General features: G+C 35.7%; 2 protein-coding genes across 3 annotated transcripts; one reads left to right on the top strand and one right to left on the bottom strand.

Moving 5' to 3' along the window:
• Window positions 1-1,968: 1,968 nt before the first annotated feature.
• On the top strand, window positions 1,969-4,206 carry LOC120142981 (protein OCTOPUS-like). The gene has a single exon (XM_039157413.1). The coding sequence runs from the start codon at window positions 2,081-2,083 to the stop codon at window positions 4,028-4,030; it is 1,950 nt and encodes a 649-aa protein (XP_039013344.1). The 5' UTR covers window positions 1,969-2,080; the 3' UTR covers window positions 4,031-4,206.
• Window positions 4,207-9,444: 5,238 nt separating this feature from the next.
• Window positions 9,445-12,141, bottom strand: LOC120143173 (FT-interacting protein 1). 2 transcript variants are annotated; one of them, XM_039157565.1, is made up of 2 exons: window positions 9,789-12,141; window positions 9,445-9,662 (listed from the first exon to the last, which is right to left on the bottom strand). In XM_039157565.1, exons 1-2 carry the CDS (start codon window positions 11,950-11,952, stop codon window positions 9,562-9,564), a joined length of 2,265 nt encoding a protein of 754 aa, XP_039013496.1. In that variant the 5' UTR covers window positions 11,953-12,141; the 3' UTR covers window positions 9,445-9,561. The 2 variants fall into 2 exon arrangements, with proteins under 2 accessions (XP_039013496.1, XP_039013495.1); XM_039157564.1 differs by having other exon boundaries at window positions 9,445-12,139.
• Window positions 12,142-26,746: the final 14,605 nt, after the last annotated feature.

Genomic DNA, 26,746 nt, shown 5'->3' with positions numbered 1-26,746 from the left:
ATTTCATTATTTTTTTTAAAATAAAAGAAAAAAAACATATTCTAAAAAATAAAAAGAAAGATAAAAAAGCCACGTCATCTTAGATAATGTAACACTAGAATAGTAAATAATCGAAGGCAGAACCAAAAATAAAAGGTAAAAGGGGAGGTGGTGAGCACAGTATGATATTGATAGGTAAGATGTTGGGTTAGACAAACTCTGAAGCTGCATATCATAAACAAATAAATAAATCCAAATGTGAAAACCATATTACTATATTTCGACTTATTTGGGCGACAGGACAATTTAAATTAATAATTTTTTTTATTTTTTTAGAGAGAGAGAGAGAGAGAGAAGCAAAGAAAGCTAAATGTGATGGAAAAGATCTCTAGCTCTAGTGATGGCGTGGGTTTGCTTTTGCTTTTGCTTTTGCTTTTTCTTTTCCCACATGAATCTTTGAAAACCAAAGCCCTAGCTATCCAAATTAATATTAAAGTAAACTACGCGTTTAATATTTAAATTATTAGTTTTAGTATTTATAGTTCACCGTCCGACAGGCCTGAAATTGGACTATGTTGGTTAACTCGTCATTCTCTAGCAGTTCACCCTTCGTATCGATCGTCCAACCACCAGAGCTATATCACGTCAGCTCGTCCGCTAAGTTTTTAATGACGAGATACTAAAATCAAACAAAAACTAAACGTTAAGTAATCTTTTTTTTTAAAAAAAATAAAAGTTTATATACTAAAACGTACCAAAATTGATAGTTTAAATACTAAACGCATAATTTACCATTAATATTAATTGATGTTATTGTATAAAAAACAATTTATAAAGTGATTGTAATTGCCTTTAATCATGTGTCACTCTAAATAAAATTATATAGTGATTATATTTTTCTGGTTTTATTTAATGTTTAAGAGACGAATTCATAAATAACTTTAAAAAATGGTAATAAACCCTATTATGAGTAAATAATACCATATAAAATTATACTACATTGGTGTGCATGGGCGGAGCCTAGGCATGTAAATAAACTAAACGTTTAGCGAGCCGTTCATGAACCGTGCGGCGGAAGTTCGTTTATGTTCGTTTATTTATTAAATGAACGAACATGAACAAGATTTTACATTCGTTTAATTAAATGAACGAACACGAACAAAGGGCTCGTTCGTTCATTTACGTTCGTGAACGTTCAATTATATGTTCGTTTATGTTCGAACAGATGACAAGTTGAATATGTTACGAAGATTATTGAAGTTGTTTGGATTTCAAGAAGATTGTTTTGTTGAACAAATTAATTTTAAGACTTTATTATGTTTATATAGTTTATTTATGATTTATGTATGTATTTGTTGTATTTGAACAAATTAACTCTAAAGTTACAGGTTATATTAATGAATTTTAAGTTGTTATTCTTGTTGTTTACTTTTTTTACATTCATTTGTTGTGTTCGAATAAGTTTGTTTTTTGTGTTTGTGTTGTTCGTTTATGTTCGTTTATTATGTTCGTTTATTATGTTCGTTTATCATTTAAATGAACGAACATGAACAAGTTATATTCCTTAATGAACGAACATGAACAAAACAATTTTTGTTCGTTTATGTTCGTGTACGTTCAGTTCGTTTACAGGCCTAGCGGAACCACATGGGAGATCGGATTATTTTTTTAATTTCTTAATAAATTTTATATTAAAATAAAAATAACTTTTTTTTTTAAATTTTATCACCAGATTTGATTTTTTTCTCCCGCTGCTAATGTGTCAAAATAACAGTTTTCCAAAAACTTGATTTTGAATTTATTTTATTTCCTAATAAAAACATTAAATAATGATTTTATGTATTTATTAGAAATTTGATATTTTTAGTATATATTTATTTATGGTGTAATTAAAGTATTTGTGCGATTTTCCTTTTTTTTTTTTTGTGCCGTTGCTTCATCATTCTGTTTTTATCTTTCTTTCTTCTCACTGTCTGTTGGAGCAAAGCAGTTTTTGAGAGGCAGAATCGAAACTAATTTTACTCGCATTTTTTTGTATTGTTTTTCTTTCACTGAAGCTTACTAATATGACCAGACTGCTCCTCTCATACTACTACCGGTTATGAATCCCAACGTGGAGCCACCACTTTCCGGGCTACCACCGCCTCCACAACCGCCTCATCCCCACCGTCTTTCCACCTCCTGTGACCGCCACCCTCAAGAGCACTTCACTGGCTTTTGTCCCTCATGCCTATGTGAACGTCTCGCTGTTCTCGAGCCTTCATCTTCTGCTGCCGCTTCTTCTCGGAAACCTCCCGTCGCCGCCACCGCTGCACTTAAAGCCATCTTCAAGCCTTCCGGAGGAGGTGGTACGCGACCCGGGTTTTTCCCCGAGCTCCGGCGGACGAAGTCGTTCTCGGCTTCGAAAAACGAGGGCTTCTCCGGGGTTTTCGAGCCTCAGAGGAAATCTTGCGACGTTAGGGTTCGAAACACGCTTTGGTCACTCTTTCATCAAGAAGCAACCGCAAACGGAAGGCCTTCCGGGGTTGCTGAAGCGGAACCTCGAAATTCGGCTTCTTATTCGAGTGTTGTTCAAGACCCTGTTTTTGAAATCAAAGAAGAAGAAGACCAGAGTAAGAGTGAAACCGATCGCGAAGATGAGGACATTGAGATCATAGAAGAAAAACCACCACCCAATGTGACTGCTCTTACTGCGAATTTAATAGAAGAGAAAGTTGAAGAAATCGTGGAAGAGTACGAAGAGGAACTGTGTCAAGAAGAGGAGCTGAAGCCCATGAAGGACCATATAGATCTTGATTCACAAACGAAGAAAACTTCCGGCCGAGATTTCAAAGAGATTGCTGGGAGTTTCTGGTCAGCCGCTTCAGTTTTCAGCAAGAAATTACAAAATTGGAGGCAGAAACAGAAGCTTAAAAAGAGTAGAACTGGATGTGGGTCAGCGAGATTACCAGTTGAGAAGCCCTTAGGAAGACAATACAGAGAAACCCAGTCGGAAATCGCCGATTACGGGTTCGGGAGACGGTCATGTGACACGGATCCAAGGTTTTCCCTTGATGCAGCTAGGATGTCATTTGATGATCCGAGGTATTCTTTCGATGAACCCAGAGCTTCCTGGGATGGATATATGCCTGGGAGAATGTTTCCAAGGATGCCCACAATGGTTTCCCTTGTGGAAGATGCTCCTGTTCCTCATGTTATCAGGTCCGATACTCAGATTCCCGTTGAGGATGATCCCACTGCTATGAATTCCATCAATCAGGACGAAACGCTCCCCGGTGGGTCGGCTCAGACGAGGGACTATTATTCTGATTCTCGGAGAAGAAAGAGTCTTGATAGGTCCAGTTCTTGTAGGAAGGCTGCTGCTGCTGTAGTAGCAGAGATGGATGAAATGAAGCCTATTTCGAACACAAAGGTTTCACCTGCAACTGCTGATTACTTCCATGGACCTAAACTCGTTGTGCCAGATAGGGATTTGAACTCAAATTCTCTGAGAGATGATTATTCAGACACGTTCGAGATTGGTTTAAGAGACAATGCATCTGCGATTGGTAATGTGGAACAAAAAGAGTTGGCAAAGAAGTCGCGGAGGTGGTGTAAAGCTTGGAACATTTGGGGGTTCATTCACAGGAGGAGTGTTAACAAAGATGAGGATGAAGATAGGTATAGTAGATGTAATGGTGTGGAGAGGTCGTATTCGGAATCTTGGCCTGAGTTTAGAGGGGAGAGGAATGGAGATGTGAGAGGAGGGTTCAATCCAAAGGTGTTAAGGAGCAACAGCAGCGTAAGCTGGAGGAATTCGAGCGGTTTCAGTGCAGGATCGTTTAGCAATGCTAGGAAGAGCTGTGATGTCGAGTCAAATGGACATAGCAAGAAGAAAACAGACGAGTTTGTATGGGAAAGGAACAAGAGTTCAAGATATTCAGCAACTAACTTTGACAATGGACTGTTAAGGTTCTACATGGCACCGAACGGCAGCCGGAGAGGTGGGTCGGGTAAAACCAGGGCAAACCATGCGCATTCTATTGCCAGGACCTTACTAAGGTTGTACTGAATTCGAGATCCATATGTTGTTATCTTTGGTTTAATGTCGTTAATTCTGCTGCACTTGCTATGTAACCACACATGCCTTTGTAATTTGCTGGTTGGTTTAGATGAAACAAAAGCATTCTTAAATTGTTGCCTTTCTTCCGAGTGGCATGCTTCAAGTATTCGAATAACAACATTTTCTTCCATAAAACATTTCAAGTCTGTCCGTTCTCCTGTTCTATTTACCAGAAAATAGAAATAACATAATTCATATATGCTTTCAATTTGAACATTTAGAGTGTATATGTGCTGCAAATATTGTAAGAATATGCTACTCATTGTATTTGTCACGTTGAGAACTATTGATAGGACCAAATGAGTTACGATTGTTAACAATAATGCTAATTCATCCTTTCTGATTTGGGTGAAGGATCTATTATTGATCAATGTTAATGTTTTATGTCTCCATGACGAGGAAGTAGAGAAGCAAATGAAGGTGAGGTGGTTTCATCTAGATCACAACCTTCCTCATAGTTTTGGTCAAAAGATTTTATATCGACTCTTATAGTTGATGTTAAACGTAGGGTAATCATGACTATAGGTAGATGCATGTTACGTGAATATCATCGAGTGATGGTGAATTTGATTCTGATACATGTGAGTATGTTGGAGTCCAAAAGTTATGTCAATACATCCCGACTTCTTGAAAGATGTTAGACATTTGAGGAGGCTGAAGCAATGATTATTTCTGCCATTAACAAGGGTCATTCTTTGTTGAAGGAATCTACATTTTCAGTTAAGTAGATAAAAATCATGCTTTTTTTCCTTCCTTTTATCTAAACATGCAAACTTTTGCCTCCCAAGTCAAAAGGTGACTGAAAAAACAACCCCACAAGGGAAAGACAACTCAGAACCCAATGTTCACACCTCTAGAAGTCAATTGAATAAATAATAACCGATTGATCTAATTAAATGAGATATTAAATCTTTTAAGTAAGATTATGAGATTGAATTTTGGGGTTTAAGAATAAAAAAAATTAGATTGAGAGTCTTCCCTGTAACGAGTCTCTATAATATCGAATCTGGATTAGTTTATCAATATATTAGATGTCAATAGTCGGAAAAAAAATCAAATAAATAGTTGGGTTGGTTTTATTGGGCTTATTGGTTAATTCTATGAAAATGATTGAAAAATAATATACCAGCCCTCAAAGCCCATATAGACATGGCTAACTATTCTAATATTTATTTATTGGCATAATATCAAAATTAGCTCCCAACGTTTATCAAAATATTTATTTTATCCTTTATTTCTACTTTTAACGCATTTTGACTCTCAACGTTTTATTTTAGGGTAAAGGCCTCTAGCATTTGACAAAATAATCACTTTGTCTATTATTCTTTTTTTGTGGGCACTCTAGCCTTCAACGTTTCATTTTACGTTAAAAAATGCTCCTATTTTGGAGCGTTAATCTTGTGTTAACTAATTGCTTTTCATCTATAGAGGGAGTTTTTTGTCCCAAAGTGAAACATTAGAGGTCAAAATGCTAAAAAAAGGGGTCAAAATATCGTTCGATGAACATTGGGAGCCATTTTTGGTATTATGCCTTCTTTATTCTTGGTTGAATTATCGTATTTGGTCCACTATACTTTAATTTAATCTTAGTCCCCTCCTACCCAGGCCTAAAATTGTAAAGTCCATGTATAATGAAAAAAAGATAAATTATGTATTTAGTCATCCAACTATTATTTTATTTTTGTTTTAGTCATGCTTATTTTGTGAGAGTATTTGTATGTTTAATAAAATTTATTGATGTTTTTATTTAAAATTTGATATATTTATTATATATTTTATTAAACGTAATAAAGAAAACAATTTACAAAAAAATTATTTATTTTTTTCGATATTTGCTCGTAGGGCCTAGTTTTTATGTTAGTTTCAGGCCACTAAAATTTTAAAAGTGGGCCTCTACTTATAAGTTGGGCCTACTAATCATTTGTTGTCTTAATTGGCGATTAGGGTTTCAAACATAGGATAAGGAAGGAGATTTGGGGCAATTGGGAAAAAGGCCGAGGATTTTTGTTACTCGGATTGGTTTAATCTTGGCTTTCAACGTTGGTAATGCTTGTACAAGCATTATTATTTTGGAATGACTAATGAGTTACGGATGGCAACATGTCGGGTTTTTGGTTAATTTGACCTGACTTCAAAATAGATATCCTCTACTTGAATTCGACTCGAGTCGAAGATTTTATATCTTATATCCGACCCGACTCGACCTGACCTAAATTTTTTTATCCTCCACTCGACTCTAGGGATGGCAAACGGGCGGGTCGGGTACGGATACCCCCTCCTCCATCTCCATACCCACATAATATTTTTCAATCCACCACCCGCCCACCACCCATGATGGGTACAAATTTTCAAATCCACACCCACCCACGCGGGTACATTTTCAAATTCATCCCCACACCCACTACCCACTAGCGACATACCCATCTAGACCCGCCTGACAGCAAACTAATGGGATGTTGGAGTTGGTTCCCAGACAGTTCGTGATGGGGTAGCAACGCATGCTTCAATTTGTCAGAGGAGTGACTCTACGAATGTTATGGAGACAGATTGTAGGGAGCATGTAGTCGCAGAGCTGGATTGTTGAGTTGCTTTCGATGTTAATGCTCATAGTGCGCCTAATATGGGTGTTGAGGGGCTAAAGAACATGAAAACTATTGCTTTTGATATTAATGCATATAGTACGGCTAATTTGTGTTTGGATGGGCAGCATAGGCTAAAGAACATGGAAAGTGGCGTGGTTAGTGGGATTATGAGTTTAATCAAAGAGTCGAATATTTCCCTAATTAAAGACCAGATTAAAGACTAAATATCCTTAATATTTGGTTAAATTATATGTTATATATTATACAATATTAAAATTATAAATTAGTCTATAAAATTATACCTAAATTCATAATGATCCAAAATTTAATAGATATTTAGCTGGGCGGGCGGATGTGGGGCGGGCGGATGCGGGGCGGGCGGATGCGGGGCGGGTAATGTCTCAAACCCATTACCCGTCCACCACCCACGACGGGTACCACTTTATAAATCCACACCCGCCCACTACCCGCTAAAATTATACCCATCCCTGCTCCAATTGGAGCGGATGCGGTGCGGAATCCACGAAACTGTACTCGTTTGCCATTCCTACTCGACTCGGACCTGAACCAATTTTTTAGAGTATAAATCTGACCTGACCCGAGCTGGTATAAATTAATGATTTAATTGAAAAAATAATAATTTTAAAATGAAATTACATTATTACCCTCAGGTCGGGTCGGGTCGAATTTTTTTACCTTCTACCCGAGCCGATCCGACCTCACCTCTTATAAAATCCGACCTGACTCAACCAAAACCCGACCATATCAGATCGAAACCCATCGAATTCTGGTTAAATTACCATCCCTATCACGAGTAATCAATTTTCAATTTTAGAAAAAAACACATTTATATTCATTTCTAGCCGCCAACACTTGTTTTTATTATTATAAGAATGGATTCTTACAATCTTCACAAGAAAGTTTCCTTTCCTAAATTTCTCTTTATTCTCTGCACTTGGGGCTTCAGGTTTCTGTTAACTGTCAAAGAAGCCCTTTTAACCATTTGCTGCTTTAATGTTAAGAAAAAGCATCTTTAATTCCACTTGGGTAGACAAATATAACCTTTTTAACATTTTAATACAAGGCTCCAAACAAGTGCCTTTAAGCTTTCGTGACTTTAATCTTGGGTTTGGACTGCAGCTTCGAAAAGATATCTTGATGCCACTCCAATATTTTCATATTATTTTAAGAAGTGTAATTAAAACATATGATATGATGATATCGTTTATCATGTTATAATATCGTTAATTATCTAAAAACAATATTATTAAAATAAAAATATTTAAATTTAAAAAATATTTATATTTTAACGACCAAACATAAAAAAAATTGAGCGATGATATAAATATATAGTTTATCCTTAAAGAAAATGTGTATATAAGAGAAAAAATAAAAGCAAAAGCAAAGCTGAAAGGTTAAGGGTATATGAACCTTTGCTACAAAGATGCTTGCATTTTTATTCTCCTCCTTTATTCCAACCTTCAATTTCCACATCTTTCTCTTAGGAAATAGACGAGTAAACAAACAGAATAAATCAAAATAATAAGAATATAATATTGATTTATGTAAAAAAGAAGAATAAAATAGATAGAAAAAACTAAAAATAAAAGAGAATATATATATATAATGATATTTACTCATTCAATGATATTAAATTTATGTAAAATTAAAGAATTTTATATTGCGTAAGCAGAACGTAACTTTCTCTGTCTATATATAATATATTGATACAAAAAAATTTAGATTAAGAGTGACTTTCCAAATCTAAGATGAACAGTGACGAAGACACTAAGGGCTTAGGAGGGGCTGTGGCCCTCCTCATTCAGCCAAAAATTTGTTTTTTTTACCTTTAATTTATATATATAAAATTTAAATATTTATGGGATAATTCTAAATTTGTCCCCCAATTTTAGAAAAAGTATACTTTCCCCCTCAAGTTGAAATCCTGGCTCCGTCCCTGAGAAAGTGACCAAGGTGGCAAAACTTTCGAGATAATGTTCTGGAAAAAATTAATTCACGAGATAAAGCACTCCCAAGATTAATTGCTCAAATAAGGTGAAATTCACAGTGTTGGCCGTAGGTCGCCATGCCTTCCGGGCGACCTACTAGGTCGCCATGTCTTTCCGGTGAGCTACAAGAGATTGCATGTGCCATGCACGTCCCAACACGCTAGGCATCCGAGGCCATCCGACCGAGACAATCCGAACGAGCTATGCGAGGGCAGCCGAGCGAGCTATGCGAGGGAATTCGAGGGCAGCCGAGCGAGGGTAGGTCGCCCGGAGTGCATGGCGACCTAAAAGGTCGCCCGGAGGGCATGGCGACCTATGTGTTGGAACATGCATGTGCCATGCAACACGTTCATTCTCTCTGTTTGAGCAAGGGTAGGTCACCCGGAGTGCATGACGACCTACAAGGTCGCCCGGAAGGCATGGCGACCTACGGCAAATACTGTGGATTTCACTCTATTTGAGCAATTAATCTTGAGAGTGCATTAGCTCGTGAATTAATTTCTTTCAGAACATTATCTCGAAAGTTTTGCCTGACCAAGGCATACCTAAGATGCAATTGGGATTTATATAAGAATTTATAGATTGTCCACCAAGAGTGACTATAGTGTGATTCGAAGTTAGGCTTATAAACTCAAATTCTTAAATCCCAACTATTTGTGCCAACATTCGTTTACATAATTATATATATATATATATATATATATATATATGTATGTGAGTGTTTTATGTTCATTACACGATTTGTAAATAAAATGATCAAGGAGACGAAATCTATGAGAAAGAGATCCAGTACAACATATCACTTGATTTAAATTTTATTAGAAGCACAACGAAAGAAACTCGAAAGAGAATAAAAAAGTATATCAGTGGAGGTGATGTCAACTATTTTTCAGAGCATGCTATCAGCTCGAGACGGCAATCTCCGGAAGAAATTGCTCGGTACCGACGGTAGTTTGCTCCGGAATCTGGGATGCCGGAGCCAGAACAAGCCTGCAACCAGAGCTATTATCTTAAATGGTGTCACATACAATGTCACTGCTGCAACTAGGCAAAATACAACGAATAGGCTGGTTGCCCTGGGGTCTCTCCAGCTCAGTAGAGCCAAAAATCTCTCACCCTGAGTCGCCATGTCTCCCACCACTGTCTGAATTCTCCCTGCCACGCTTCTAAGCCTGTCATATCTCATCCTCACGACATCCTGAGGTTTCGATGTGGGGAAAGTATCGAACTCTTCGTTGAGTTCGTCGGGGTTAGCTACTTCGGCCCATGAAAGCTTGGTATCCATGTGGGGAGGATGCCTCGGCCGGTATCTGTAATTCCAAATCCCGATGAGGAACATGTACAAGAACATGGTGGGGAGGATTAATTCAGGGTAGCATATCAATATGAAGAACAGAACATGAACTAGAATTGTGGTGACAGGGTTCTTCCAGTAGCAAACCTCACCGAGCCACTTGCTCATAGCAATCAAACCAGAAAACAGTGACACAATCCTGAAGAAATTAGCTTTGCTTCTTCTCATGCTCCACATGTGGGAATCGACGTCCAACATGTACTCCACGACCTCTTTCCGCAGTGGCGGTTCAGCTCGACCGAGCCTCACCGCAACAATGTTCATTGCCTGATATCTTAGGCTGTCTAACTGGTTCACAGTGAATGGATGCAAGTAATGCATTTTTGGCAGCAAGGGCTGCCAATAGAGGTAGATCATATGGGCAAGAGAGAGGCATGTGAATCGAACTGCTAGCTGAAGTTCCCCCATTTTCTTCAATCCGGATGGTTGTAGAACGAGAAGAGGGTACGAGTGCGTATAAATCTTATCTGTTTCGAGTGTCGATAATCGAATTCTTACCTTCCCGATTCGAGAATCGTTTTTACCTCCACCGCCTGAAGCTGGTTTTTCACTTCCACCCAAGTGGCAGTTGTCGAAAACTCCCAATGTGATCACCGTGCAAGGATCGTAGACCTCCCAAGTATATTGCTCATTCCATTTAGGATTGAAGCTTTCGATTATAGTTCGAGTCCTCACCCATTTCTGCCCGTATTTCGCCACACAGTAAGCATCGGTGGTTCCTTTACCATCTTTGGTCTTCATCGGTTGAAGACCTTGAGCACTTAAGATGCCGACTTCCAGGATTCCGATCGGGTTCTTCCAAAGCTGCCTAGCAGTTGGCCTTTGGTCACTTATGTACATGGTTGATTCATCCAGCACATGGTAACCTCCTTCAAGACAGACTCTAAGGTGAATCCTAGTTGAAAATTTGAGTTCATGCCTCTTGTCTCCCTCCAGTGCACCGAAACCAAACTTTTCGAGATTGAACCATTTCGAATGAACCGCCCGATGATCCAACCGTCTCTCGAAGATGTTAAGGGGCAAGATTAATCTCCCTATAACTTCATCTTTTGCAGCAGACACCTTATTTTCAACTGTTAGGTACAGTTTTTCCTCGAAAGGCTCGGCTGCTACGAAAACCAAATCTTCGTTCCACATGGGATTTGTAGTCTTCTCTGGACACAACTTGGTTTTGAGTATTTGATTTCCAACTTGAGCCTTAACGAAAGCCTGTGGCAATTGGCTTTTATCATGCGGCTCAAGATCCTGAGCTTCGATAACGTTTACCCTAAGGTACCATAGCTTCGGGGAGACGTAAACCTTCGATCGGATACTGAAAACGCCCTCTCCTTGAACAGAGCTAGCGTCTGTATGCCAGGCTTCGGGAAATGCTTCATCAGCTTGTGTTCCCATCCAGACTGCAAGCATAACCTCGCCTCTCACCTTGCTCTCGCCTCTGCGGTCTTCTAACCGATACCATTGTGGCGCTAAAGGGCTGTCGGGTGGAACCCTTGTAGGCACTTCATTCATGTCGAAGATCACCCTTCCAATGTAATCATCCCTGCCTACCATCTCTCTGTCTCTAACGAACACCTCTAGGACTGAGGACTGAATCTTGTCCTTGGAGAATGCAAACACTTGGTGCCATTCCGGGTTCGGTTTCTTCTCGAAATGCTGCGTTTTCCCTTTATAATTCCCCAGCTTCACTTCGACGTAGGGATCGATGGTTCCGGTAACCGGATTTGGAGGCAGATCTTTGGCCTTAACAACCCTGACGTAGAGGTAAAACATTTGTTCAACAAGGTCATACGTGCTTGTTGCTCTTTCACTGCTAATCCAACCGCCTCCTCCACGGATTCCGCCATGGGGCCACCGTTCCCCTAGCTGCGGCTTCGTGTCCTTCAATTTGTACTCTTCTTTCTGGCTAGCAGCAGCCGTTGAACTCATTGGCTACAGGCTTTCAAACTCACCACTTGAAAAGAAATTTTGGTCGGCGTACAAGACGAAAGCCACTTGTTTTTCTAACTCGACTTGTTCATAATCGTCTCTCCTGGATTGAATTGTGTAGTTGTATAAAAAAACAATGGATTCTTGTCTTCCAAAGAACGTTTCTTTTCCTTTTCTCTTTAGATATCAATCGTTTAAATGCTCTGGATTTTTATTCTTCTTTTCGTTTTCTCTTTGGCAGAAAGCAAAAACATATATGAAAAAAGAATAAAAAATAAATAAAGCTGAAAGCTTAAGGGTATATGACCTTTGGAACAAAGATGATGCTTTTGCATTTTTATTCTCCTCCTTTATACCAAGCTTTAAGTTCCACTGGCATCTTCTGTTAGTGCTTAGGTGGTGAAATACTGAATTTCGCAAAACCTTTTTCTGCAAAGCCAAGAAGAATCCTATTTATATTAAGGCTTAATACCAAAACAAATGTACAAATTATACTTTTTTTTAATAGGTGTATAAACTATTTTTTGACTAATTTCAGTACTTGACGTTATAAACGTTATCATTTTCGGTACCTGGGCCGTCAACAATGTTAATTTTTTCTTAAATGACACGTGTCATAATCTGATAATTTTACAAATTTTATTTAAAATTGAAAAATTAAAATATATATTTTTCAAAAAGAAAACACAAAAATTGAAATAAACACATTGAAAATCTTCATTTCAATCCCTAACCCACGTTGGTCGCCGCCTTTTGCTGTCGACGAAGCTTCACCCCACCTCCTTATCCCCCAGCGACCAAAACTCCTATGAAATCGTGACTGATTGACGGCCGATCGATGTTTCATACACTACGAACCCTATGATGAAAATCATGATCTCACGTGATTCTAACAGCCAATCGACGACGTATGACTAGGAGGATGACATGGACTACGTCGGCGGTGGTGGTCATGATCGGAAAGACAGTGACGACGGGTTAAGAGAAATTAGAGTTTTTTTAATCAATATAATAATAATTTTAGTATTTTTAAAAAAATAAATTTCAAAATATCAGATAGTGACACGTGTCACTTAACAGGAGAAATTAACAATGTTATTTGCCTTAACACCTAAAATGGTAACGCTTATAACATTAGGCACCTGAATGAGTCAAAAAATAATTTAAGCACGTATTCAAAAAATGTATAATTTTGACACTTATTTTGATATTAGTTTGGGCAATTTACCCAAAAATCACCTTAACATTTATATATTACCCGTCAGGCACTCTTTCTCCAAATATTACCGATCTAGTACCCTTTCTGACAAATCGCATATCATGAGGCGTTCCTTCGCAGGGTTTTGTCCGAACTGGTGTCACGATAAAAAAGCGCGGATCATAATCTATGCCTTCGCGGGTTCTATCCGAGCTGGCGCTATAGAGGTAAAGCGCACATTTGCTTTAAATTCCAACCGTCCTGCCTTAAATACCGCACAATCCCTTGTCCCCCTATATATACCTCTCATCCAATACTCATACCACAAAAAAACATTATATTTCTTTTTTCTATATATTGTTATATCAAATTTTAAGTAAGTATAATTATCATTTTTAGAAGTTATATTTTTTATTATATAATAATAATTTAATAGTTTATTATTTTATTATATTTTATTGTACTAATTTTTATTACTTTTTGTAGTTATAAAATGGCAGGCGGGTTGCTGTGTTTAGATGAAAATCACATATTTTGTTATTTTACTGATACAATAATAATTTTAAATTATGTTATTTTATTTATTGTGAATGTTTTATTCATTTATTTTTTAGTATTAGTTTATATTTTATTATTTATTTAATTAGGTGAATGATTTTATATTAGATCTATTTATTCGTAACACTAAATTAGAGATATCGAGTCATTTTTATCCCTATTTAGCTGAGGTTAGATTCAATTACATAGCGAAATATGAAGGACACAATAACCTTGAATCAAACCTTATTTCTGCACTGATTGAGAGGTGGAGACCAGAAACACATATATTTCATCTTCCGTGTGGGAGAGTACACTATTACGGTGGAAGATGTTTCCTTACATTTGAGACTTCCAGTAGATGATGATGTTATTTTTGGTGTGGCAGATGGTGATTGACATTCTTTGTGCGAGGAGTACTTTGATAGAAGGAAGAATGTAGAAGTAATTTTAGTGTAATTTGATGTTTGCATTCGAGGGTATTTATAGGGGAGAAGATGTGTGAATAACCGAGAGAGTTAAGACTCAGATAATAATTGACTGCGCAATAGTTCAAAGTGAATAAGCGAAAACATGCTTCATGATCCGTGCTTTTCTACCGTGGTGTCAGTTCGAACAAAACCCTGTGAAGGTACGCCTCATGATCTGCGTTTTTCACAAAAAGTATTAGATCGATAATATTTAAAGAAAGGATACCTGACAGGTAATATTTCGTTGTTAGGTATTATTTGGGTAAAATTTCCTAAAGTTTGTGCTATCACCATGCATATTTGTTTAGGGTGACATATTCCCGTAGTTTCTGCTGTCAGAATATTTAACTTTTTAAAAAGTTAATAGTAGCACATAACTTTCAACAAATGTTTCTTCTTTATATATATAAAGTTCATCTTAATTCGTGCTTATAAACACTGATTAAAGATAATGAAAATCCAGAAACTTCATTCCACATTCATGTTTTTTTTTTAATTTTTGGTACACACCAACTTGAATCCTTCTAAAAACTGAAGCGCTAGTGATTGTAATTTAGTTGTCATTTCAAAATACTGATTTATTATGAACACACTTTTATTACTTCAATTTAATATATGACAAAGACAACCTCTAATTAAGTGTAAATATTTATTAATAAATAAAATATTTATTATATGATAGAAAATTTTAAAATAAAAAAATTATATATTTATCGAGAAACATATGTTTCCTGGGTGAGAGATTGTTGAATTTAAATATGTAAATGTGAGCACACATATCATATAATATAGTATGATTCAAAATTAAGTGGTAAATTGCATACTATAGAAAATAAAGTACAATAAAAATAAAGTATAAATATTATAAATTGTAATTAGGCTTAAGTATACAAAAAGTGCTCAACTTATACCCCTATTCACGTGTGGTCCTAAATTTGCAGCAAGAGAGGTGAATCACGTGTGGCCAAACAGTTAAGTAAATATATTTTTGTTATTTTATCTTTTTCTGCTCCAAAGTCTGTTGTCCATCTTTCACTGCGAAAAATCTTTCAGCTTTTAATCTCCATAATGCTACAACAACAATTTCTCCAACATGCGTCTCAACAACCATGTTTTATCCTTAATCTTCCATTGCATGCACAACACCACAAAAACAAGACCTTTCCTTCAGCCACACTAGTTTTCAATAAATTCGTGCTACAACAAGACTTTACCACCAAATGCAATAATGATATGACATGGGCTTTAAAACAAACAATAACATAAGTAAGAAGACACAAAATACAATCTTTTTACGAGGTTATCAAGGTCTCTTTTAAATAATAGAATAATAAAAAATAATTGTCTAACATGATCAGATAGTGTCAAGTCAGTCAATATAATATGTCAAATCAATATTTTGTTGTCACAATAATGATCTTTAATGGTCGAGTGATTAATTTGTTATAAATAGATAATGTCAATGACCAAATCATTACCTTTGAAATATCAATAGAGAAAAGAAAAAAATTATTTGAACTACGGTGATCATTTATGTAATATATCCTTTAAAATTTGAACTATTTTTTATTACTCATTTTTTAGCTAAACTACAAAAAATGGTCACTTTCGTTTGAATGTTATAAAATTTTTCTCACTGAATTCAAAAAATATAATATTTGATCACTTTGATTTCGTTTTAACTAAGATGTGGTCAATGAAGGTTAACGACTGTTAAACTTTTAACGATTTGCTGACGTGGCACTAAAAATATATATAGAATTAAAATTACATCATTTCCACTTACGTGGATTAAGTTTTGGTCACTTACTTTATCGTTTTACTAATTTTTAGTCACTTGGTCGTTGAATGTCGTTAGTTTGATGGCATAACTTGTTAATAAAATGGTTTAATTTTTATTTTAACCTCTAAAATTTGGACAAAATATTGAATGTAGGTATTTTGTAAATTTAAATTAGTTTAAGGATAACATTTCAATTTAACCATTTTTAATATTTTTCTCCCTAACCCCCAATATTGCTCATCTTCTTCATATTCTTCTTCAGACATCTGTTCTCCATTGCAATAACCTTCTTATTTCTAATTATTAGTTGTAATTATTTGAAGTCAAACTAGGTGAGTTCTTAGTTGTGAGAGAAGGTATAAAAAAAGAAGTAATGAAGATCATGAAAAATGAATAGAATTTACCATTAAAACTCATAAAAAATTCACCACCACCACCAACACGACGTCATTGCCTCGAGCCGATAAAATTAGAGCTTCTTTAATGGCGGTGTTATTGACGATACAATACCAGGTTTCCATCTCTAATGCTTTGTTGACCAACGAAATTTGCGTGATACGAAAGATCGTAGAGAATGCTTCATCGCATTCGAACGTGATTGACCTCTGTTGAAAACATTTTGATATTTCGATATAACAAATAAGTTAAATGAATTTTAAGATTTTCCAAAAAGATTTTCTAAGTATATTCGATATAATTATTCGAATATCAAAATATTACTCCAAATCTTTCAAATGTCATTTTTAATCCTTACTCAAGTATAAAATTAAGTTTTAATCTTAAAATAATTTCAAAACGATTTTACAAAATATTTCGAACCATTTCAAAGCCAAAAATCCATATTGCTCAGAGGGAACCGATTCCCCCCCAAGGGGGTACCGATTCCCCCTGAATGGTTTGGCTCCGAGAATTCCAGTATGCTCGGAGGGAACCGATTCCCCCCAGGGGGTACCGATTCCCCCCACTGTTCAACGGTCGAAATATTTGAATTTTACACTTAGGGAACCGATTCCCCCATGCTCCAAGCTGTTTTATTAATTGATTTCACACTAAAACGGCTATATTATCTTCATTAATGATCCCCAACGTTCAGAAGTGATTCAAGGTGTATTTAAGCAAGCTTAGAAGCCATTGATCAATAATAAGAAACATCAAGCAACTAGAATCAAGAGAGAATAAAAGAGAAAGCATCAAACCTCAAGTTTAAGCATTTCAAACCTATTTTTCATTCAATATTCATTTTGCTTTCAAGAACACTTATTGTGCTCAATTATATTCATTTTTTAGTATTATTTTCTTTGTTCTAGAATTGTGCAAACAATCTACCTTGTGAGGATTTCCTTGTAAGTTTGCAAATTTGTATTGTTCTCTTTGGGAGAGAGTGTTCTCAAGAATTTGGGGTATAATTCTTGAGGGTTTGTAAGGTTACTCTTTGTCCTCAAAAGAAAGACAAATTAGTGAATTTGTGGAAAATCCTTAGTGTGGATAGCTAAGGTAGTGGACGTAGACTTTGGTTGAGAAAGTCGAACCACTCTAAATCGCTGTGCAAATTTCTTTCAATTTTCTGCAAAAGCTTCCACCAAAATTTTAATTGCCAATTCACCCCCTTTTGGCCATATTCGTCAATCGATTAACTCAACAATTGGTATCAAAGCCTAACTTATTTGAAGGTTTAATTGCCTCTTGAGTAGATTCGGGAAGAGTTACATCGATAATCAAAGTCATCAATGGCCTCTACTTCAAACTTCGACTCTGGTCTCGATTCGATGCCCGTCAACAAGCCTCCTTTCTTTAATAGGGCTAATTATGCCTATTGGAAAAATAGGATGATTTACTTCATTCAAGCAAGTGACATGGGAGCATGGAATGTTGTAGAAGAAGGATACTTCAAGCCTCTCACTCATCCAAGATTATGGAGTGAATGAGAGACAAAAATGTTCCAGCTCAACTCCAAAGCCATCCATATCATATTTTTTGCTCTTGGACCAGATGAATACGGAAGAGTTTCATCTTGTAAAACCGCCAAAGAAATATGTGACAAACTTCAAGTCACTCATGAAGGTACCGATGAGGTAAATAAATCTAAAATTAGTATTCTAACGCATATCTATGAAAATTTCAGGATGAAACCAAATGAAGATATCAAAGCTATGACGGATAGATTCTCAACGATTGTCAATGGTCTCAAATCATATGGAGAGATCATTTCAAATGAAAAGCTTGTGAGGAAGTTAGTCTACTTCCTCCCAAAATCGTGGCAATCAAAGAAGACGGCAATCATCGAGTCTAAGGATCTAACGTCCTTAACTCTTGAAGAGCTAATCGGTTCACTCCTCACTCATGAAACGATGCTTGAAGATGAGGTGGACCTTGATAAGATTGAAGAGACACCAAAGGAGAAGGAGAAGAAGAAAAACATTGCAGTTTCTCTCAAATCCACAAAAAATGAGAGTGATTCGGATGAAGATGACGATTACGAGGAAATGAAATTGTTTGCCAAACGATTCAGAAAAATGATGAGACTTTACCGAGGAAGAAAATTCAAACGAAATAAAGGCCTCAAAAATGAACCAAAAGAGAATGACCCAATCATTTGTTATGTGTTAACTTCCTAAAAAGGTTACTTTTAAGGCCTTTTTCACTTAAGTTATTGTTTGTTTAAAAGCTCATCTTAGGCATTTTAGGATCATGTAGTTGCATATAGTGCATTTGTGGTGGTTGTGCTATTTTATTTCTTAATGGTGTTGTTTGAGGGAAAGGTGCAGTTTGTTTGTGGTGTGCAGGGAATAACAAGAAAAAAGGATTCTTTGGGAAGTAATGCCGCAATATCACACGTTGCTAAAGCAGAAAAAGACAAAAAAATATTTCTGCATAAGGATAGCTGGCACTGGACAGCTGCCTCTACACGTGAAGAACTGCTGTAACCGCCTGCCAGAGCTGCCAAAGGACCACTGCCACTTGGAGGATAAGGTTCACACCCAACATGTGGTTCAAGGGGTATGAGGGGTATTTTGCACCCAACAACCTCATCATTACCCCTAGATATTTTTTATTATATATGACACCTCATGGGGAAGAAAAAAAAGAGGAGAGGAGGACACATACGGTAGCAAAAATCATATTTTTATTTTCTCTTTTCCTTTCTTCTTCCTTGGGATATTCCTCCATTGATAAAGCTCCAAGGAGTGGCGAGCTAGGAGCCGAAAGGAGCTAGCGAGCTATGTGGTTCACGGTGGCCGAGAGGAGACCTCCGGTGGCGCGTCAAAGGCTTCTTCTCAACTTCCCTTTTTTTTGCTATTTTATATTTATTTATGGGTTGTTGGAACAAATATTTTCATGACTTTGTGTTTGGATATTTTGAACCCCACCATGAACTAACTTATTTGGTGGTGTTTGATTTAATGGTTGTTTGAACTTTATTTTTAATGGTATATTTAAGTTTATTTTGGTTCATTATTTGCTTTGCTTATGAATGCTTCACCATCTAGGCTTGTAAGAGGCATGGAAATGTCCATTTCTTAGATGAAGGTTAGGTATTCGGAAGAATCCTAGACTAAAAATACTTGTAAGTATTCGGAAGAAATGCAAGATAAGATCCTCATAAGCAATGAGTTATAGTATTTTCAAGGGACTTTGAACCGGCCTAGGAATATTATAACTTAATCCCTTAGATCTCGGAAGATGCTAGGATAGGATTTCAACGACTAAAAAGGGTGTCTTTATCAATAGGGTAGGCTGGCCAACATCGTTGAGTGAGAGCAGATGCATTGGCATCCTATTCTGTTAGGTTCTTTAGAACACTTTAGGAAAGCCCTATCGAGTAAGTAAAGACCAGTTAGCTTAAATATACTTGAGAAATAAGTTTAGCATCCGTAGATCAATCCCTACCATTCATTCTCTTGGAAGCTTGTCACGTGAGGATTATTTTCTTTTCATTTTATCTTTTTTTACTGTTTTTACCATTTTTCATTTCCTTGACATTTCACCATACTCAACAACAAACATCCATCATTGCCATTGCATTTCTATTTGCTACACCATCAGACCATCACTACATATCCACCAGCATACACATTTACATTGCCGTGACATTTGTATATATCAAGACTAACTATACTTAGATAGTATAGTGCATTATTTTGGTTAGACTTTTGTAATTTCACCCAATCCCTGTGGAGACGATACTCACTCATCATTATATTACTTGAGCGATTGTGTATACTTGCACATTATTTGCGTATAATTTATAGTAATCACAATACGCGAACATTATGAATGCAAAAAGTCAGGGCATGTCAAATATGATTACCCACAATTGAAAAAAAAAGGGTCAATCAAAGAATAAGCACAAGGCTCATGTGGCTACATGGAGCGATGAAGAAGGTTCCGATGAAGAGGAACAAGAGGTAGCAAACTTGTGCTCGATGGCATTCGGGGAAGATTCTAAGGTAACCTGTAACTCATCTGATTTTGATGATTTATCCTATGATGAGTTATTAGAGGAATATAATGGGTTGGCTTCGGATTATGAGAAATTATTTTTAAAATATAAAAATGATGTTTCAAAATTGAAAAATGAAAATAAACTCATATCCAAAACCAATAACGATCTTGAAAGTAAAATAAAAAATTTGCAAATCAAACTAGAAGAGTTTGAAAAGAAAATTTTGGATTTGCAAAATTTACTTTCAAAGGTCAATGATGATCATCAAAAGAAGTTTTATCAAAAGAAAATTGATGATCTTAAAACTTCTTTTGATGAAGTTGGAACAAAACGTTTTGAAAATGGAGAAAATTCAAAATTCAACTTTGTTAGAAAAAGTTTTAAAAACTACAATCATAGAGGTCCTCAAAGAACCTCTAATGGAAAAATCATTAGAAGTATATGGGTTCCTAAAGAGCTCATTACTACTAAAGATAAGGATATCCTACACAAATGGATACCTAAGGGGACTAGGATTTTGGAAACTAATGAATATGGACCCAAAAGAATTTGGGTACCAAAAATTAGAAATTAATCTATGTTTGTAGGAAAAGGAGCATTGCTACAAGGCACGGGAAACAAATCCAAATTCGCGGTACCTTGATATTGGATGCTCAAGACACATGACCGGAGATAAAAACCGGTTCATTGAGCTTAACGCCAAAAAATGGAGGAGAAGTGACTTTTGGTGATGATTCAAAAGGTCACATTGAAGGTATTGGTACTATTGGTAATACCTCTTCCATACAAATTAAGAATGTTTTATATGTGAATGGATTAAAGCATAATCTATTGAGTATTAGTCAATTTTGTGATAAGGGATTCAATGTCATGTTTGATATTAATGGTTGTAAAGTCATTGACATTGCATCTAATCGAATTATGCTTGTTGGTCATAGAATAGGAAACATATACATGGTGCATTTAGATTCTATTGATATGACTAATTTGTGCCTAGTTACTAAGAATGAACATGACAGTTGGTTATGGCATAGGAGACTAGGACATGCTAGTATGAGTGTTTTGCAACGGCTAACTCAAGGTGATTTAGTTCGAGGGTTGCCTAAGCTTAAATTTGATAATGATAAAATCTGTGATGCTTGTGCTAAAGGAAAACAAAAGCGAGTTTCTTTTAAATCCATTAATGACATATCAACTAGTAGAGTATTACAATTGATCTATATAGATTTTTTGGGCCAACTAGGACTACTAGCTTGGGTGGAAAACAATATGCATTTGTCTTGGTAGATGACTATTCTAGATATACTTGGGTTCTATTCTTAAGTACTAAAGATGAAGCATTAGAAAAATTCATCACATTTTCAAAAGTAATCCAAAATGATAAAGGTTACTCTATAACTAGTGTTAGGAGTGATCATGACACTGAATTTGAAAATCTTGGATTTACTGAGTTTTGTAATTCTAATGGTATTAGTCACAATTTTCAGCACCTAGAACCCCTCAACAAAATGGAGTTGTTGAGAGAAAAAATCGAACTTTAGAAGAAATGGCTAGAACCATGCTTTATGAAAATAATTTACCAAAATATTTTTGGGCGGAAGCAACAAATACCGCTTGTTATATTGTAAATCGAGTAATGATTAGGCCTATTTTAAAGAAAACTCCATATGAAATTTTCAAAAATAAAAAGCCTAACATTAGCTATTTTCATCATTTTGGATGTAAATGTTTTGTTTTAAACAACGATAAAGAAAACCTTGGCAAATTTGATGCTAAAAGTGATGAAGGAATTTTTCTGGGTTATTCCTTAAATTCTAAAGCTTATCGAGTATTTAATAAAAAAACTTTAGTTGTAGAAGAGTCTATACATGTTGTTTTTGATGATAATCCCCTTTTGAGGAAGGATTCTTGTGTGAATGATGATGTAGGTATTATAAATACAAATGAAGTTAGACATGACGTTGAAGAACCATTATCAAAGGAAGAAACATAAGATGAGGTAACTCATGATCCTCTTGAGAATCCAACCATTGAAGAAAGGGAAGTATCTTATCAAAGAGAGTACAAATATGTCAAGGATGGTGAGATTATAGGTGATCCATCCAAAGGGGTAACAACTCGATCTTTTCTTAGAAATATTTGTAATTATGTTGCATTTATTTCATGCATAGAGCCTAAGAATATTAAAGAAGCATTAAAAAATGAACATTGGAAATAAGGCCTAGTAATAAATCTATTGTAGGTACTAGATGGGTATTTAGGAATAAGCTTGATGAGAGTGGTAATATAGTAAGAAATAAGGCTAGACTTGTTGCTCAAGGGTATACTCAAGAAGAGGGCATAGACTATGATGAAACATACGCTCCTGTAGCTAGGATGGAAGTAATTAGAATGTTATTAGCATTTGCATGTTTTCATGAATTTAAATTATATCAAATGGATGTTAAAAGTGCATTTTAAATGGTTTTATAAAGGAATAATTGTATGTGGAACAACCTCCAGGTTTTGAAGATTCAAAATTCCCGAATCATGTTCTTAGATTGACAAAAGCGCTTTATGGTTTAAAACAAGCTCCTAGAGCTTGGTATGAAAGATTGTCAAACTTTTTAATTGAAAAAGGTTTTTCAAAAGTGAAGGTTGACACTGCATTGTTTTTAAAGCATAAAGGTAAAGATTTATTAGTAGTTCAAATTTATGTTGATGATATAATATTTGGTTCTACTAATGATGTTCTTTGCCAAGAATTTTCTAAGCTAATGCAAAGTGAGTTTGAGATGAGCATGATGGGGGAGCTCTCATTTTTCTTGGGACTCTAAATCAAGCAAAGAAAAGATGGCATCTTCATCAATCAAGCTAAGTACGTCAAAGATATGCTCAAAAAGTTTGGACTGGAAAATGACAATCCTCACGACACTCCAATGAGCTCTTCAACAAAGCTTGACTTAGATGAAGAAGGTAAATGTGTAGATGTTAAATTATATAGGTCAATGATTGGCTCTTTGCTTTATCTAACTGCAAGTAGACCGGACATTATGTTTAGTATTTGCTTATGTGCTAGATTTCAATCATGTCCTAAGGAATCACATTTACTAGCTGTTAAGAGAATCTTTAGATATCTTAAAGACACTCATAGTTTAGGACTTTGGTATCCTAGAGACTCTAGCTTTAGCTTGCATGCCTTTTCTGATGCGGATTATGGATGATGCAAATTAGATAGGAAAAGCACCTCCGGTACTTGCCAATTCCTTGGAAATATACTGATTTCTTGGTTTTCAAAGAAACAAAATTGTGTTGCATTATCTACCACTGAAGCCGAATACATTTCAGCTGGTAGTTATTGTGCACAAGTTTTATGGATGAAACAACAACTTTTTGATTATGGAATTGAAGTAGGTACCATTCCTATCAAGTGTGACAATACTAGTGCTATTTGTCTCACTAAAAATCCCATCCAATACTCTAGAACTAAGCACATTGAAATAAGACATCACTTTATTAGAGACCATGTCACTAAGGAAGATGTAGTTCTAGAATTTGTTGATACTTTGCACCAATTAGCGGATATCTTTACAAAACCTTTAGACAAGGAAAGATTTTGGACACTTAGGAGAGAATTAGGTTTGACCAACCTATCTTCACTTATTGTTTAAAATAATTTTAGCACTTTTAAGACTAAATGAAAAATGCTTAATTTTTTATTGCATTCATTGCTATTAGTTAGGGGGAGTTTATGATTCTTGATGAAAATTAACTTTATGTTCAAATATAGTTTAAAGATTAATTTGATTGTTTGAATGTGATTAATTTTCAATATATGAGTTGCCAATACCACTAGAGAAAATTAATTTAGCATTTTGTGTGTTTAAAATCGGATTTTAGCATTTTGGTGCAGAGGGAATCGATACCCCCATGAGGGAACCGATTCCCCCTTTGAAGGGGAACCGATTCCCCCCACAAGGGAATCGATACCCCCTGGGGTTCTGGTTTTATCGGGCAGAACCCTTAGTTTTGGCTCAAAACATCTCTTCTCTTCTCTTCCGCCGTTTCTCCCCTCTACTTTCTCAAATCTCCATTCTTGCCTCAAAACAACGTTTTTAATCGGAATTCACTTAAAATATCATCTTCTAAACCTGCTAGCATCATTAAAATCGTGCAAACAACATCAAAATCCACTCAATCTCATCTTTCAAGGTGAATTTTTCTAAACTCTCTATTTCATTGATTTTGAACATAAGACTAGTTTTAATTAGTTCTAGATAGAAATAGTGATCGGGCATTGATTGTTTAGTGATTAGAAACTAGATATTACAACTAATTTCATCAAAAACACAAGAATTTTCCAAAATTTTTGAAATTTTCGTTTTTTTTTGTCAAATTATTGTGTTTTAATTGAATTATGTTGTTGTTATGAAAACTATACATATATTGTTTTTCAAAATCTTATTTTTTCAATAGTTTTTAAAAACTTTGCCCATTAGGATTGATTTAGTGAACCTTGAAATATTGAGGACTCAATTGAGTTTTGGGGTTGATTGAATTGCATATATGTGTTTTCTAAATTGCAGGTTATTCATTCTATTCCGATTTCCTAAACCATGTCCAATCCTAAACGTGCTAGGTCATCATCTAGTCGCTCATACTGTCAACCAAATCCTCCTCCTATTCCTGAAATTCCAATTCCTAATCCTAATCCAGTTGATCCCAATCTAACTATCCAAAATTCATGCTTCAATCATCCTGGTCCTAGAAATTATCGTTTTTGGTATTATCAATATTTCGAATCTTACAAAATTAGAGAAGAACGTATCCATTCTCGTCAATCTATGTTAGATATTAATTTTAAATATCTTCATCTTTTACAAGAGTGGAAATTTGATAAACTTTGTGACCTTGAACCTATAGTTTACCATCAACTTGTTCGCATCTTTTATTCTAATGTCGTTTGTGTCAAAAACCGAGCTCAAACGTAGTCCATAGAAGTTCGTTCCTATCTCCTAGGACAATTCTTACATATTAACTCGGCTTACATAGCCAAGGCATTAGGATTAGATAACGATGGTATTTCAAATGAAAAACAAATTTTAGGTTCTCGTTATAAAAGAAGGGATAATGCAAGTGTCTTAGACCTTCATAAACGTTTTCTTCATCTAATGATTTCTTGGTGGTTTCGACCATCCGGAGATCGTTATTCTACTCTTAGAGCCTTGGATCTTTGGTGGTTACATTGTTTCGAAAATAGTATTAAAATAAACTTACCTTAGATCATTTTTGCTGAAATTGTTAAAACCGTAAATCTTGTTCCTAACAAGAAACTCTGTTCATCTCTAGTTTACGGTTGCATTTTGAGTAATCTTTTTACTAAAGCCGGGCTTAGAGTTGGTCTAGATGCCTCCTTTCCTCTAAAGAAACAAATTAATCTTCTTTCCTTAACAAGAGCGGGATGGATAAAGGATAAGGAAACCGGTGAATGGGTTCGATCTTCTGAAAATACTCCGGGAGCTAGTTCTTCACGAGCTCCACCAGAAGGTGACGATGATCCCGAGCTTGAACAATTAATGCGAGACATCGATGAAGCCGAAGATGAGCCTGAGCTGCCCGAGGAGCAGCCCGAGGAGCAGCCCGAGGAGCAAGCACAATAATCGCATCAAATGCCTCCATATTTTCAATCTTTTATGGAGACATTCGATTTCCGATATGCTACCATGAATTCGCACTTTACTTCTATAGAGTCCCATTTATCCACAATGGGAGCTCAACAATTAGAAATTCTCCTAGAGATGCGCACAAACAACGCTTCGATGAATGAACGTATTGATGCACTCTCACATGAGATGGCCGCTATGAGAGCTCATTTTCCTCCTCCCGATCCGGATGTTTGATTCTGTGTTTAGCTTTAGAACTTTGAACTAAAAGATTATTGTTTCAACATTTTGAATATTTTGGAATGTTTGATTTTGAGGATTGTTAGACTTTGGATTTGTTTGGATGTTTGAATTTATATATTTGGTTTAGTTAAATTTATTGCATCATTTACATCATGTTAGATATATGACCAATTTTGCCATGTCACATTGTTTATGAATATTGATTATGAAACTAATGGCTAACGTTTCTCTTGATTGTGATCTTAGCAGCTTAAACTATATATAATCAAATTGGCTAAATGATTTGGAAACCTTGTTTAAATTCTTTTAAAATGTCTTTTTGATTTAACAAAAAGGGGGAGAAGTGTTAAATGTTTTAAATGGGAGAAGTGTTAAAGTAAGGGGAATAATTTTTCAAAAACGTCGTTTTTGATTTCAAAATCTTAAAATTACTAAAATGTTTTGTTATATCAAAAAGGGGGAGATTGTTGAAAACAT

The sequence above is a fragment of the Hibiscus syriacus genome, unplaced genomic scaffold (assembly GCF_006381635.1).
Source record: "Hibiscus syriacus cultivar Baekdansim isolate YM2019G1 unplaced genomic scaffold, ASM638163v2 tig00110833_pilon, whole genome shotgun sequence".
NCBI lineage: Eukaryota > Viridiplantae > Streptophyta > Magnoliopsida > Malvales > Malvaceae > Hibiscus > Hibiscus syriacus.
This window is presented reverse-complemented; position numbering and strand designations above follow the sequence as displayed.